The 13,658-nt window shown below is 37.9% G+C and overlaps 1 protein-coding gene and 1 long non-coding RNA gene across 3 annotated transcripts; both read right to left on the reverse strand.

The window, feature by feature from the left end:
- Positions 1-2,715: 2,715 nt before the first annotated feature.
- LOC130989212 (uncharacterized) lies at positions 2,716-5,249 on the reverse strand. Of its 2 annotated transcripts, none has more exons than XR_009090530.1 (3): positions 4,835-5,249; positions 4,508-4,584; positions 2,716-2,935 (listed from the first exon to the last, which is right to left on the reverse strand). It is a non-coding gene; the product is annotated as an uncharacterized LOC130989212 (long non-coding RNA). The 2 variants fall into 2 exon arrangements; XR_009090531.1 differs by lacking the exon at positions 2,716-2,935 and adding an exon at positions 3,323-3,868.
- A 7,422-nt stretch (positions 5,250-12,671) lies between these two features.
- On the reverse strand, positions 12,672-13,424 carry LOC130990809 (uncharacterized). Its single transcript, XM_057915044.1, has one exon. The coding sequence runs from the start codon at positions 13,422-13,424 to the stop codon at positions 12,672-12,674; it is 753 nt and encodes a 250-aa protein (XP_057771027.1).
- Positions 13,425-13,658: the final 234 nt, after the last annotated feature.

Raw genomic sequence — 13,658 nt, forward strand, 5'->3', positions numbered from 1 at the left:
TGTTCGTCAAATTCCACGTCTCGACTTGTCACCAGCTTCTTGGTCTCAAGATTGTAGATTCTATACCCCTTGGATTTAGAGCTATAGCCAAGGAAGATTCCCTTCTCCGTCTTGTCCTCCAGTTTGTGTCTTCTTGCTGAGGGAATGTGGATGTAGCAGATACTTCCAAAGACCCTCAAATGTTTGGCTGAAGGCTTTTGTCCAGACCAAGCTTCGATCGGCGTCTTGTTTAGCACGGCCTTTGTTGGACATCGGTTGAGTAGGTAGACTGATGTATACACTGCCTCTGCCCAAAACTTCTTTGGCAATCCTTTCTCCGCCAGCATGGATCTCGCCATCTCCATGACTGTTCGATTCTTTCTTTCCGACACGCCATTTTGTTGTGGAGTGTAGGCCACCGTTAGTTGATGCTCCACAGCTTCATCTTCACAGAACTTGTCGAACTCTTTTGAGTTGTATTCGGTACCTCAATCGCTTCTCAGTTTCTTTAGTTTGCGACCACTTTGTTTCTCCACAAAGTTCTTAAATCTCTTGAAGATTCTAAAGACTTCTGATTTTTCTTGGAGGAAATATACCCAAGTCATTCTAGAGTAGTCATCAATAAAGAGGATGAAGTACCTGTTTTGGTTTACTGAAGGTGTGCGCATTGGACCGCAAACGTCGGTGTGAACAAGCTCTAGTATCTTCTTGGCTCGCCATGTTTTCTCCGTTGGAAATGATTGTCTGTGTTGCTTTCCGATCATGCATCCTTCGCATACACCTTCTCTTTCATTTAGAAGAGGCATGTCTCTCATCATATTTTTCTGATGAAGTAGCCTTAAGGCATTTAGGTTGAAATGCCCAAATCTCCGGTGCCATAGACTCGTATCGTCGAGTTGAGCCACCATTGCCTTTTGTGGATATTGCCATTGAATGGGAAAGTTTCTATTTTTTCCCATTTTTACTACTGCAATATCTTGGTTATTTTTCTTGTCGTAAATTCGACAAGAATCTTTCTCAAAGTGGAGGGCATATCCACTTTCCATCATTTGGCCAACACTTAATAGACTTTGTGCAAGACGAGGTACTAAGAGAACATTTCTAATAAATCGCGTACCTTTATTAGTTTCTATGGCAATTGTACCTTTCCCTTTCGTCTCCACCAGTTCTCCATTGCCCATCTTCACCTTCGTCTTGACTGAAGTATCTAACTCACGGAAGATGGTCTCGTTGGATGTCATGTGGTTGCTGCATCCGCTATCGATGTACCATTCTTCTTCTCCTGCTTCCGTTGCCGAGTGACATGCATAGAACATGTTCTCCTTCTCATTTTGATTTTCTGAATAGTTGGCTTGATGATTTCTTCTATCTCTGCAATCTTTTTCCATGTGCCCGAACCTTTTGCAGTTTTTGCACTGTGGCTTTCCTCGATGATAGCAATTCTTCTCCAAGTGATTTGTCTTCCTGCAAATTCCGCATGGTGGAAAATTTACCTTGCTCTCCTTGTTGCTGGAGCTTCCTTCCTTGTGATTGCTTTTAAAATTTCCGCCGCTCCTTGAGTTATTGCCTCTAACGTTGAGTTTGGACTGAAAGGCACTCTCAAGTGAACTTTCATGTCGCCTACTCAATCGTTGCTCGTGTGCTTCCAAGGAACCCATTAGCTCCGCGACAGGCATTTTTGACAAATCATTTGATTCTTCAATCGCCGCCACTACTGGATCATACTTCTCGGTAAGGCTGATTAAGACCTTCTGTATAATCCTTTCATCGGAGATGTTATCTCCGTATGACCGCATTTGATTGATTATTTCCATTATTCTTGAGAAATAATCTTTTGCGGCTTCTGAATCTTTCATTTTAAGATTCTCTAGTTCTCGCCTTAAACTTTGCAGTTTAATGGTTCGAACTTTAATATTTCCTTGGAACTCCTCCTTAAGGATATCCCAAGCTTCTTTTGCAGTAGTGGCTCGAATAATTCTTGCCATGATAGAATCACTAACAGATTGTTGGAGAAGATAAAGAGCTTTAGCATTTTGTTGCTTTAATTTCTTACGTACCTCGGATGAGGATGTCTTGTCGATATCTTCTCCCGGCATGGTGATTCCTTCTTCAATGACATCCCAAAGATCATGGGATTCAAGGCAAGTCTTCATACGAACACTCCAATAGTAATAGTTTTCTCCATTGAATATTGGAGTCGTGATGGAGAGACTTGACGACGCCATAACGCCCGCTTATGATCGAACAAGCTCTGATGCCACTTGTTAGAAAATGGAGGTGATTATATAGAGGTTTGAGTGTGGTGAGTGATTGTAGTGAAGTGGTGTAGAGAATATTGTGAGTGTAGTGTGTGTAGAAGATAGAGATAATGATTTTAGAGTGGAGCTCTTGTCTCCAAAGAACTTAGATAATATTAGATAGAGTGATGTTTTTGAGATTGTTGAGATTATGTGAGATTGGTTACAAATGGCTCACAAGAGCTCTATTTATAGGTGTGGGAAGATCTCTCTAGATCCCACTACACTAACTTGTATCTAGAATTCTCTACTAGCATCCACTTAAGGAATTCTCTAGATACTATATAGAAAATATCTAATCTCTAGAATACCATACATGTCCTAGGTATTATTTAGAATACTCTAGAGTAATCTAGCTAGTGGTGAATTCTCTAGAATATACATAGCTTATTCTTACCTAGAATATTCTAGATAAATGCATCACACTTCAATAGAAGAAGTTGAGACGTAGCAGCGCCTCAGCCTTTTCTGAGAATGTTTCCATGTTGAAAGATGCAGAGTCCGTTGCCATTTCCTCGCTCGAGTCTCTCTTGTCCTACACGTTGGGGATGACAATGCAAGAGAGGAAGAGCAGCTGGTCATTGGTATCAAAGCTGATGCATTCCAAGAAAGCATCAGACGACGAGAATGAGTTCAACAAGGTGGATTCATTCCTGCAACTGAATCAAGAAAACGAGCTCGTGAATCACTTGAAAGAGATGGACTCGAGCATTCAAGTTCTTGAAGAAGAACTTGAATCGGTATTCAGGCAGATGATCAAGACCAGACTTTCCCTTCTCAACATTCTCAACAACTAGAGATTGAAAATTTTGTAACTAGTACATGAATATATATACTTGTATATATCAAATTGATTCACAAGGATCATTACAATACAATCAGAAAATTTTCTGCTACATTCTTGTTCAATATCCTGATATTAGTATATGCTTAATTATCTATTCATTCCTATTCTTGACTTGAATATACAAGATGACATATCAATACAACAAGATTTACAGCATCATACTATGTTCATAACTAACAAGATTTATATCTTACATGTCTACTAACAAAGTTCTAATATTATCTTATTCAGTTTGTAATAATATTCTCTCCCTCATTATATATAAAATCAACAGCTACATGACTATCAAATCAACAACTACAAGATAACTGAGCTCTAAAATACTATCTAAACTGATGTCTTCGACATTTACAGAAATCATCTCAAGCCTAAGTAAGTCTAGCAGGGACTGAAATGAGACTAAAAGATTCAACACCACAAATTTTCAAGTGATACATGAACTCGTGGACTTGTATTTCTTCCTTGATCATTTTCACAACAGCCAGACTAGATCTTCAAACCGAGCTGCAAGCAACCATTCAATATTTTCTCAACTTTGTTGATAATGATCCAACGTGTACAAGGCGAAAAAAGCAAATCATCGGTGCATTTGAGGCCGTTTACTATCCCTCGTTGATGACAATGGTGAAACTGAGGTCTTAGGAGCTCCAAGTCCAACTGCTAATGGCCATGTTTGAGGGTTTTCGATTCCAAAGGTGAATCTACCAGTTTTTTTTTCCAGTTCATTCTAATAAGCAAATAAGGCCTACAAATTGAACAGAAAAGAGTTATGCAGTTGTCTACCTAGCGTTTACAGCATATATGCAGATGAAGAGGATCCATGTGAAATTGATTGAGATTCACAAACCAGCAGACTATTAAAAATACATATTTATTTTATGCATGGACTTTAAGAACCCTGATTTAACATGATTAACTTATCTAGTCATTGCATATAAACATCTAGGAAATATATCATCTAAAAAAAGCAGCATTATAGGTAAGATCCCACCAACCAAAAGAAAAGAGAGAAGCAAAATATTACTACTCGATCACATTGTGCTGCTCACAAATGAAATTGGTGGAATTATAAACCTGAAATTACATGCATCAATCAAGTATAGTCGGGTGATTTCTTCTTCACATCACAAGCACATTTCCAAAAGTGGAAACATATAAGAATAACCCATTTGTTAAAGTTTGCTACACTACATACCAACTTTCTGAAATTGATACACTAGCTACCCTTTTTTAATTTTTTGTCATTTATTAATTGTAAATCAATCTATTTCAAGTACAATATGGATATCAGCTGTAAATATACAAGTCCTATGAGAAAACAAAGAATAGCAAAGTTGCAAAAAGCAAGCAGTAACATATAAGATGAAGGCATGATAGTTCTTACTTCAGTGGCAGCTAGTTTCTTTACATCCTCTTCTGTTTGAATACAAGATCCAACATAAATTTTCTTTGCTCCGTGATCTGCAAGAGTAAAATGAAAGCATCAGCATGTTGGAGTTCAATGTCTGAGTCCATGGACTTTAAGAACCCTGATTTAGCTAATGAATTATCACAAAAAACAAAAATACTGAGAGGTCAAGAGCACAAGCAGATAATTATCACAAGCATCTAGCTCAGACAAAATGAATTAAAGAAAATATGATTCTGCAGATCTGTGCTTCTGTATGAGGGCACAAAGCTATATAATTTGGACGTTGCAGGAAGAGCTGACCTTTATTAGAAGAAATGCACGTTGAATCTCGCCTCGTTCCTCATTCTTCACAAGGTCTCATGGAGCTGCCAACTGTGCAAACTCTGTGTTGCATAGATAATGATGGAGCTTTGATTGCTTATTTTCAGACAAATTAATACTATATTCTAATCATATGTTTCTTCACCAAGAGCAAACCATTAAAATAATATCAAGACAACTATATTTTATGGCAGTTATTTATGGTCTGTCATTGGGAAAGTAATGCAGATTCCTTGAATCCTCTTCCCCACTATATCATAAGCACATACATTGTTGTTAGAGGCATCACAATTTTCTTGATTCAATTCAATTCTAAGCCTTACATCATCCATAGACATATTGAAGAAATGAAAACAAAAGAGTTCTAGCTTTTGAAAATGAGCTTACAGTACAAAGTCTATGAAGCCCTTCCTTTCATTTCATTGATCTTTCATTTCATTGATCATTTCATTGATCTTTCATTTCATTGATCAAGAAAGGGCTTTCATTTTAGTCACCCATAATTTGACTCATAATTTGACTTTTAGTTCATCTGATCACGAAAACATTATGACTATACACTTAGAGATTATGTTCAAATACACTGGTCACTTGTAGCTATATTCATCAATCCAACTGCCCAAGTTTTTAGTTCATCTAGGACTTAGAGATTATGTTCAAATCCACTGGTCACTTGTAGTTATATTCATCGATCCAACTGCCCAAGTTTCGCTACACCTTCGATGAATATAGCTAGCAATATAATCTCTAAGTGTATAGTCATAAGCTCCTAGATGAACCAAAACTAGGAAGAATATTTTCGTGATCAAGGCTTACACATAGGTTGCGAGAATATGTCATCTTTTCTTGCTCAATGAAAGGAAGGGCTTTATCGTTCCTTTCATCCACAAAAATTGGCACTTGTGGCCTCCATGTCTGAAACGCACCGGATCTGTGGCCAGGGAGACTGGGAAAAAAGAAAAACAGGTGTGCAAAATATATTGAACCCGTCCGTGAGGGTTTAGGGTTTGGACAAAAGTGATTTATAATTAAATACCAAATGTCATGGCTTTGGAGTGACCCAGCTGGGTATCCGCGATGAAGGTCACCCTTTTTACTTCAAACTAGTTATTTAACTAAATTATTTAAAAGTATAAGTAATCTATACTTTTTAGTGTTGAATGTCTTTTTATATTATACTTATATTTTTGTATCTTAAAAGATAATATTGATAATTTTTTTAACTTATATAAGAGAGATCTCACTAATACTATAATCATTTAAATAAAGGTGACTTTTTGTAGTTGTATGTAAGTTAAATCAATGACCAATATCAATTAACAACATATTTTTATCAACTATCATTATTAGCTAGTTAAAATGTCCATCAAAATATTCATTGTTTTTATTTTAGGTTTCTATTAAGAAAGAAAATTTTTCTAAAACTTTATTTATGCATATTAGTAAAAAAGATTTTCTAGAATTTTTATTATTTGATGCATATACAACTCTGAATTTTTTCAAAAGACTTTATTCATCCCAGTTATATAGGCTGATTGAATTCTACACAATGATTAAGAAAATTATTGTAAAAGAAAATTATACAAGTATATTCCTAATATGTCCAGATTTATTATTTGACAATACATTAGAGTGAATCAAAGAATCAAATTAACGCGTATTAGGACAATAAAGATGAGAAAAAGTTTGATGATTGTTTTGAGCACACTAAAATTTATACTCTTTTGTCGTGTGAATTTATGATTTTTTTAAGATAAATTTGAAGCTAAAATGAATTAATTTTTTTAATGGAATATATAAATTGAATGAGAAAAAACTGACATAAGATAACATAAAAGTTTAAGATTTTTTTTACGAAAGTAAATATATATATATATTTTTTTAAAATTCAATGAAGTGAAATTATTTTGAATTGACATTTTCACACTCTTACTTTCTTTTTATATAGAAATAGATGCTTCATGAAAAATTTTTTTGATCATTTTCATAAGTTTAAATTGTACTCCCTCCGTCCCGTTATTCATGGCACGTGCCTTTTCGGCACGGGGATTAAGGAGTGTAGAATTAAGAAAAATTACATATTTAGTGTTGTTTTAATTAAACTTGAATTACTATTAATTAAATAATCATTTCCATCTCCCCCATGCTAAATTCAACACAGACAGTGAAGCATCGCCGGAGCCGCCGACTTTCCTTCGTCTCCGGCGCTGCCGACTTTCCAAAATCCAGCACCCCCTCTCGGATCCACATATCCATAAACCAAAATCCCCAAAATTCCCAAATCCACAAAAGCAAAAAAAAAACCAAGAATAATTCGATCTAAGATCCTCCTCTAAAATAATGACGCTTGAGATCTCAAAGATTGCTCTGGATGCCATCGTGATGAAGGTCTTTTATCCTCGCGGTTGGAGATGAAGGTCCGTCTCGTGAGCCATCTCCTTGGTGCTGCTGTCGTCTGTGAGGAGAGGCAACATCTCCAGCGGCATGGGTGGAGGAGGCGACAGCGTAATAGAGAAGGCGGCGACGGGGATAGTGCAGGGGCGATGGAGGTCGGCAGCGGACAGATCTGGCTGTGGACGGCGATGGACAGATCTGGCTGTGGACGAATCTGGCGGCGGAGAAATCTGGCTGGCTGACGGACGGCGGTGCCACTACTAGGGTTCGGACGGCGGTGGACAACGGTGGCTGCGAGAGGGAAAGGTGAGAGAGATGAGGAGAAAGAGAGACCGATGGGTGTGGAGAAGGAGAAGAGAGAGAGAGAGAGGCGGTGGGTAGGATGAGAGAGAGAATAAAAGTGTATTGATTAAGAATTTTAATTAAACCCTAATTATGGCCCAAAAAGGAAACATGCCATGTTACTTGGGACAGCTCAAAAAGGAACATAGGCCATAAATAATGAGACGGAGGGAGTAATAATGAATTTGATTTTATTCTAATTTTTTAAATCCTACTCACAACTTAATTAATATTTTTCATTGAAAAATTATAAAGTTGGTAACAAATGTAGCAAGTCACTTGTCTTGATTAAGAGCTACTACTCTATAATGTCGTCAAATTTTTAAAGGTGAAAATTTATTCCTTTTATGTTTGTGTATGTGAGTGACAAATTACTTTTAATGAACTACTTTGATTACAAATATATAATATTGATATTATGAGTTATTTTGTTTAAACAATTATAATTAGAATATTTGCATGTTTAGCACCATATTTTTCTCCACTAAACTAGGGTTTCCTAGGGTTTTGAGAGAGTAGATCTCATCGCCGTCTTCGGTGATCGTTTTCCGTCTGACCGAGCAGCCATGGATCCTGATGAGATCCAGAAACTAGTTGATCGCCTTAACCTTTCTGAGGAGGCCGACGAGGCTACGGTGACCTTGCCGGCTGAACTCACCGCTGATTTACGGAACTCGACGAAACATTGCCTCGTGGGTAAAGTGTTCGCAGGGAAGCAAGTGAGTCGTGAGCAACTCCTCCAGGTTTTGCCTAATATTCTTATGACGCAACAACGGATTGACATAGAGATTGTGGGTTCAAATCTGTTCACCGTCCAATTCTCGTCCATACGTGATAAGAAACATGCCATGCATGGTGGACCGTGGAACTTTTTCCAAGATCTTTTGGTGTTTGCGGAAATTGAAGGGTTTCAAAACATCTCAGAAGTCAGATTTGAATATTTTACGGGGTGGATCCAATGTCATAATCTTCAGATGGCATGTATGCATCCCGATGTGGTGAGGAGAATCGGGGAGCAGATTGGTTCGGTGGTGGATATTGATCTGGGTGCTGGCGGCCTTTGCCGCGGAAGGTTTGCTAGGGTTAGGGTTCGATGGTCCCTGCAACGCCCACTACAGCACTGTGTTCGTTTGTTGCCTGATGGTGAAGAAAAAAGGGCTCTCATTCTCTTGCTATACGAGAAACTCCCTAACTTTTGCTTTAGGTGCGGGAGAATTGGTCATCTCGTTCGATTCTGCGAGGCACCAGGGAGTGATAAGGATGAAGACTTAAAGTTTGGAACGTGGATTATGGCTCCGAAACCCTCTGAAACACGTAAAAAGCTTCAAAGTGGGCCAAAGGAAACACTTCGGTCACAGTACTTCCCTAGTTCGGAGAGTGGAGAGGATCGGGACTCTGATGGACCGTTAAGCGATGATTTTCTGGATTCAGGTTTACCTAAGGATTCCGGGGGGGCCTCGACTGAGGGAGTCAAGGGTGGAGGCGGGAGTGTTCATTCGGATATGGACTTTGGTTCACCAAGGGGGAGGGGAGTCCCAGGTAGGAAGGTGGATAAGGAGGGTAGTGCTACTTGGAAGCGTCGGGCGAGGGAGAATAAGGGGGGAAGAGTGAGAGAGGGGGTGGTCATGGGGTGGTGAGGGGTCGAGGAAGAGGGGAAAAGGTGGAAAGGGGACGGAGGAGTTGGTGAGGGAGAACAGGAGTAATGCGACATGGGGTGGTAGTTCGGAGACAGGGGAGGGAGTGGGTGTAGGAGAGGGAGTGCGGCGGATGAGGAGTGATAAGGAGGCAGAGGAGGTTTCTTTTATGGGTAAGAAAAGGCAAGGAATTTCTACCGAGGCTGAGGCGATGGAAATTCCCAAACTTAAAATTCCTCGCACCAATGAGTCTAACCAAAATGCGCTAACGGCGGAGGCTGCTGAGCAGTCCCGCCGAGCACAATGATTTGCGTAGCTTGGAACGCTCGAGGTTTGGGGAATTCAGAGATCATCGTAGAAATAGATTTGATTGCCTCTACGGTTCTTGAGAAGTAAGACAGTAGAAGGAAAATAATAAAGGATATAATACCTTAAATTTTGGGAGTGAACAATTTTCCAGTATTCAGGGATTGGTTCTTGCAACTCCTTTGCAGCCTGTGGTTCAGGTTGATTCTGCTTCTGTGCTATTCTTATCTGCAAGCATGTTAAAACCACTATGTTACAAGTCTTTGCAAAGGGGAATAAGTCTCAAATACATTATGGTTGCAATACATGGTTTATCTTTTTTATTATAGGCTTCTCCTTGGAAACTAATGCAACAACAACCTCATGAGCCACATCCTTGTCGCCTGGCACACTTTCGATTAGGTCTAGCCTCATCTGAAGACTCCATTTTTGACTCACTACTGGATAAATATTCCATGTTAGACTCCATGGAAGTTCTGGAAGAGGTAATGCCTTTCGGGATCATTTTGTTCATCAAATGTAAAACCTGTATTCCGAAATATATAGAAAAGAAAATGTCACAAATATGGTGGCGTACATGAGAGAGATAGAGGGGCATCAACCTAAGTCTAATGTTTGAGGATATGCATATCTGTATCAGAAATTGGTTGTTTGAACTTTGAACTAGTCAGTAGGCTGCTACAAAGAACATGCATGGCATTGCTCGATGGTGTACATGTAAGGGTTTTCGTGAGACGTGGGTTTTTAATTCAGATCTATTTTGATTTGATTTGTAGATAATTTAAATATTAAATGTAATATGGAAATAAAATATTACATGTGAAATTAATTTGACACATCCAGTATTAAGTTAGAAGCTCTAGAATTGCAGGAATTCTCTGATACGCCAATTGAATAAATAATACCAATAGCGTCATTTTGGACTGAACTTAATGCACAATTTTTGGGTGAACATAATGCTCACGTAATCAATATCTACCTTGCTTCCATAAGAAACTCAAGAAAATGATCCAAAAGTGTTGCAAGTGAACCAAGAAAACGAACCCGTGAATCACTTGAAAGAGATGGACTCGAGCATTCAAGTTAATTACATGAAAATATATATACCAGTATATATCAAATTGATCGATCCACAAGGATCAATCATTACAATACAATCAGAAAATTTTCTGCTACATTCTTGTTCAATATATATCCTGATATTATAAGTATATGCTCATTTATCTATTCATTCCTATTCTTGACTTGAATATACAACAGAATGACATTTCAAGATTTACAGCATCATACTATGATCATATATAACTACCAATTTTTCCCCCTCATTAATTTGAGCTCGAAAATATCTTTTTAAACATATATGGAGCTCTAACAATTGAAATCGTGTCAGGCCTAAGTAAGCCTAGATATTTAAACATTTGGCTATTTCAATGTCTCAGTATGCAATGGCTCTGTTTGCGCATGTGATGAAGAGCTTGACCAACATAAATTATGAGGGTTGGATTTGTTTTTTGGGTACAAAAACTTGCTCCGATCAATATCTTCAGTCTAGTGACCCATGGAAGCGGCTGCACAGCACAGACTCAGTAAGCAAATTAAGTATCTAATATTATAAATTAAGTTGATGAATTAATCAATCCTCCCTTACTTCCAAAGAGATGGTTGGGCATGAATTCATAGACAAGAAGTAGCTCTTTCTCCTCAAGACAAGCTTCACCAGATGAGGATGAGAAAGTCTTCCAAGCAAGTTCACCTCACTCAGCAAATTAAGGTACACAACATCCATTCTCAATCTCATACATATATTCACAAGCTATGCTAAGCAGAGAATTCTTAAACTGGGTCCTTTCGGATTGGGATTTTGCTGCTCTTGCCTAACATTCAACAGATCATTTCCGAGGAGTGTGTTAATTATTGCATTAGGCTATTGAATCTCATCTTGGGATTGAAAAGTTTGTACAACTGTACAATACAAACATAAAATTTCTTATAAACTCTTGAAATGCCACTATGTTATATTTATATGTCATCTTGTATATTCAAGTCAATAACAGGAATGAAACAGGTAATGAAGCATATACTAAACGACATTGGAATTGGAAAATAATAACCAAATGTTTACAATAATAATATTTCTCAAGTTCTGAATTCAACATTACATTCTTACTAGATCTAAAACAGAAGTTTCTAGAAGGCAAACAAGCCCACAATAGTAGAACTAACAAAATTACAAGGAACAAAAAATTTAAAAGACTTGATACCATCCTCCGAGACTATATCAACTATGTAGACGGCATAACGATTGATGCCCATACTCAAGATAGCACGTATCTTTTGCGGTATCAAATTCTCCTCAGCGTCCATGACGACGGAATTGAATTACCAAGGTCCAAGCCCTAGGTGTAGATGGGATTTATGGCATGTGTTGGTGCGCCGGCTTTAATTTGAGAGATTGAAACAGCTCGTGTCTTATACACTCATACTACAAACTTTTTCAATACTACAAAATACTTGAAAATAAGGTAACTTATTCTTGTATTTTTCATACAGAATATGAGACTTGAAAAAAATATGAAGCACTTGTTAAAAAAAAGAAACATAATTCGATATTGACAGCAAATAATAACATGACTTAGCTCTGAATCTGATACAGGTTCGCTCAAGTCATAGTTAAACTATGATTCTTCCCTCTTTTTGGCTTCAAAAATACTTCATTTTTATAAATGCAGCAGCCCCTAAATAGCATTAAACTGTGCAAGTCCCTCGTGTTCACTGACTTGATCTCAGATTTTACAAGTTTCTTAGATATAAGAAATACGTGCAGCATATATTACTATGTTCTTTCAACTTTATTCTTTATATATATTTAACGGAATCTATCATATTTTCATGCAGGCAGGAAGGTAAAAGAAGTGAAGAATTTTGGAAATAAATTGTTTAAGTTACATAAGAGTTAATAATTCATTCATAATTTTGTTGTTTTAATGAGAAAATAAAGATGAGCAAAAGAAGGAAAGGAAAAGACAAGCTATGTAGGAGAAATATTTGAGATTTTTCTTTACTTGATTGATGATCAACGGAATATACATCATTCTGTTTCCTATTTTCTAATCTACAAAATTTTGGATCCATCCATAATCTCAAGCCGAGTGATTGAGAATGTTGAGAAGGGAAACTCTGGTTTTGATCAGCTGCCTGAACACGGATTCAAGTTCTTCTTCAACAACTTGAATGCTCGAGTCCATCTCTTTCAAGTGATTCACGAGCTCGTTTCCTTGATTCACTTGCAACAATGATTCCACCTTGTTGAACTCATTCTCGTCGTCTGATGCTTTCTTGGATTGCATCAGCTTTGACACCAATGACCAGCTGCTCTTCCTCTCTTGCATTTTCATCCCCAGCGTGTAGGACAAGAGAGACTCGAGCGAGGAAATGGCAACGGACTCTGCATCTTTCAACAAGGAAACATTCTCTGAGGCGCTGCTACGTCTCAACTTCTTCAAACACTTTTGGATCATTTTCTTCGAGTTTCTTCTGGAATTAAGGTAGCAGTTGATGCCACGAGCATCCTTTCTCCTTACAGCAGACAGAAGCTCTCTTAAATTTTGCTTTGCAAGTGAGATGAGATCTTTAATAGAGCTGCAAGCATCCAATAGCTTAATGAAATCGTCAACACATTCCTCAGTTACGATCTGTTGAATGTGAGGCAAGAGCAGCAAATCATCAATGCTCTCGTATAAGTTTCTAAGGCCGTTTATTGTGGCGTTGATTGATGAGAGGGAGGAGCAAGCAGCCTCCGAAGATCTCAATCTGCATAAGTTTTGATCGAAGTGGGAAACAGCAGGGTGTGATGAAGATGGGAAGCTAAGAGAGCGGCTGTGGTGAAGAGCCATGGTTTTTTGTTGATGAAAATGAGAGTTAGAACTGAATTGATGAATGAAGGAAGAAGATTTTGATGTTTCCAAGAACAATGTATGTGCTTATTATATAGTGAGAAAGATGACATAAGGAATCTACATTATTTTCCCAATGACATACTATAAAATATAGCTGTATTGATAGTATTATTTTAATGCAATGCACGCGTAGGTTGCAGGTTTTGCTCTTGATGAAGAAACATATGATCA

Source organism: Salvia miltiorrhiza, chromosome 6, assembly GCF_028751815.1.
Source record: "Salvia miltiorrhiza cultivar Shanhuang (shh) chromosome 6, IMPLAD_Smil_shh, whole genome shotgun sequence".
Taxonomy (NCBI): Eukaryota; Viridiplantae; Streptophyta; class Magnoliopsida; order Lamiales; family Lamiaceae; genus Salvia; species Salvia miltiorrhiza.

What these genes read in the sequence shown, in the direction of transcription:
- LOC130990809 (XM_057915044.1), bottom strand. Translation starts at nt 13,424, where the DNA reads ATGGCTCTTCACCACAGCCGCTCTCTTAGCTTCCCATCTTCATCACAC.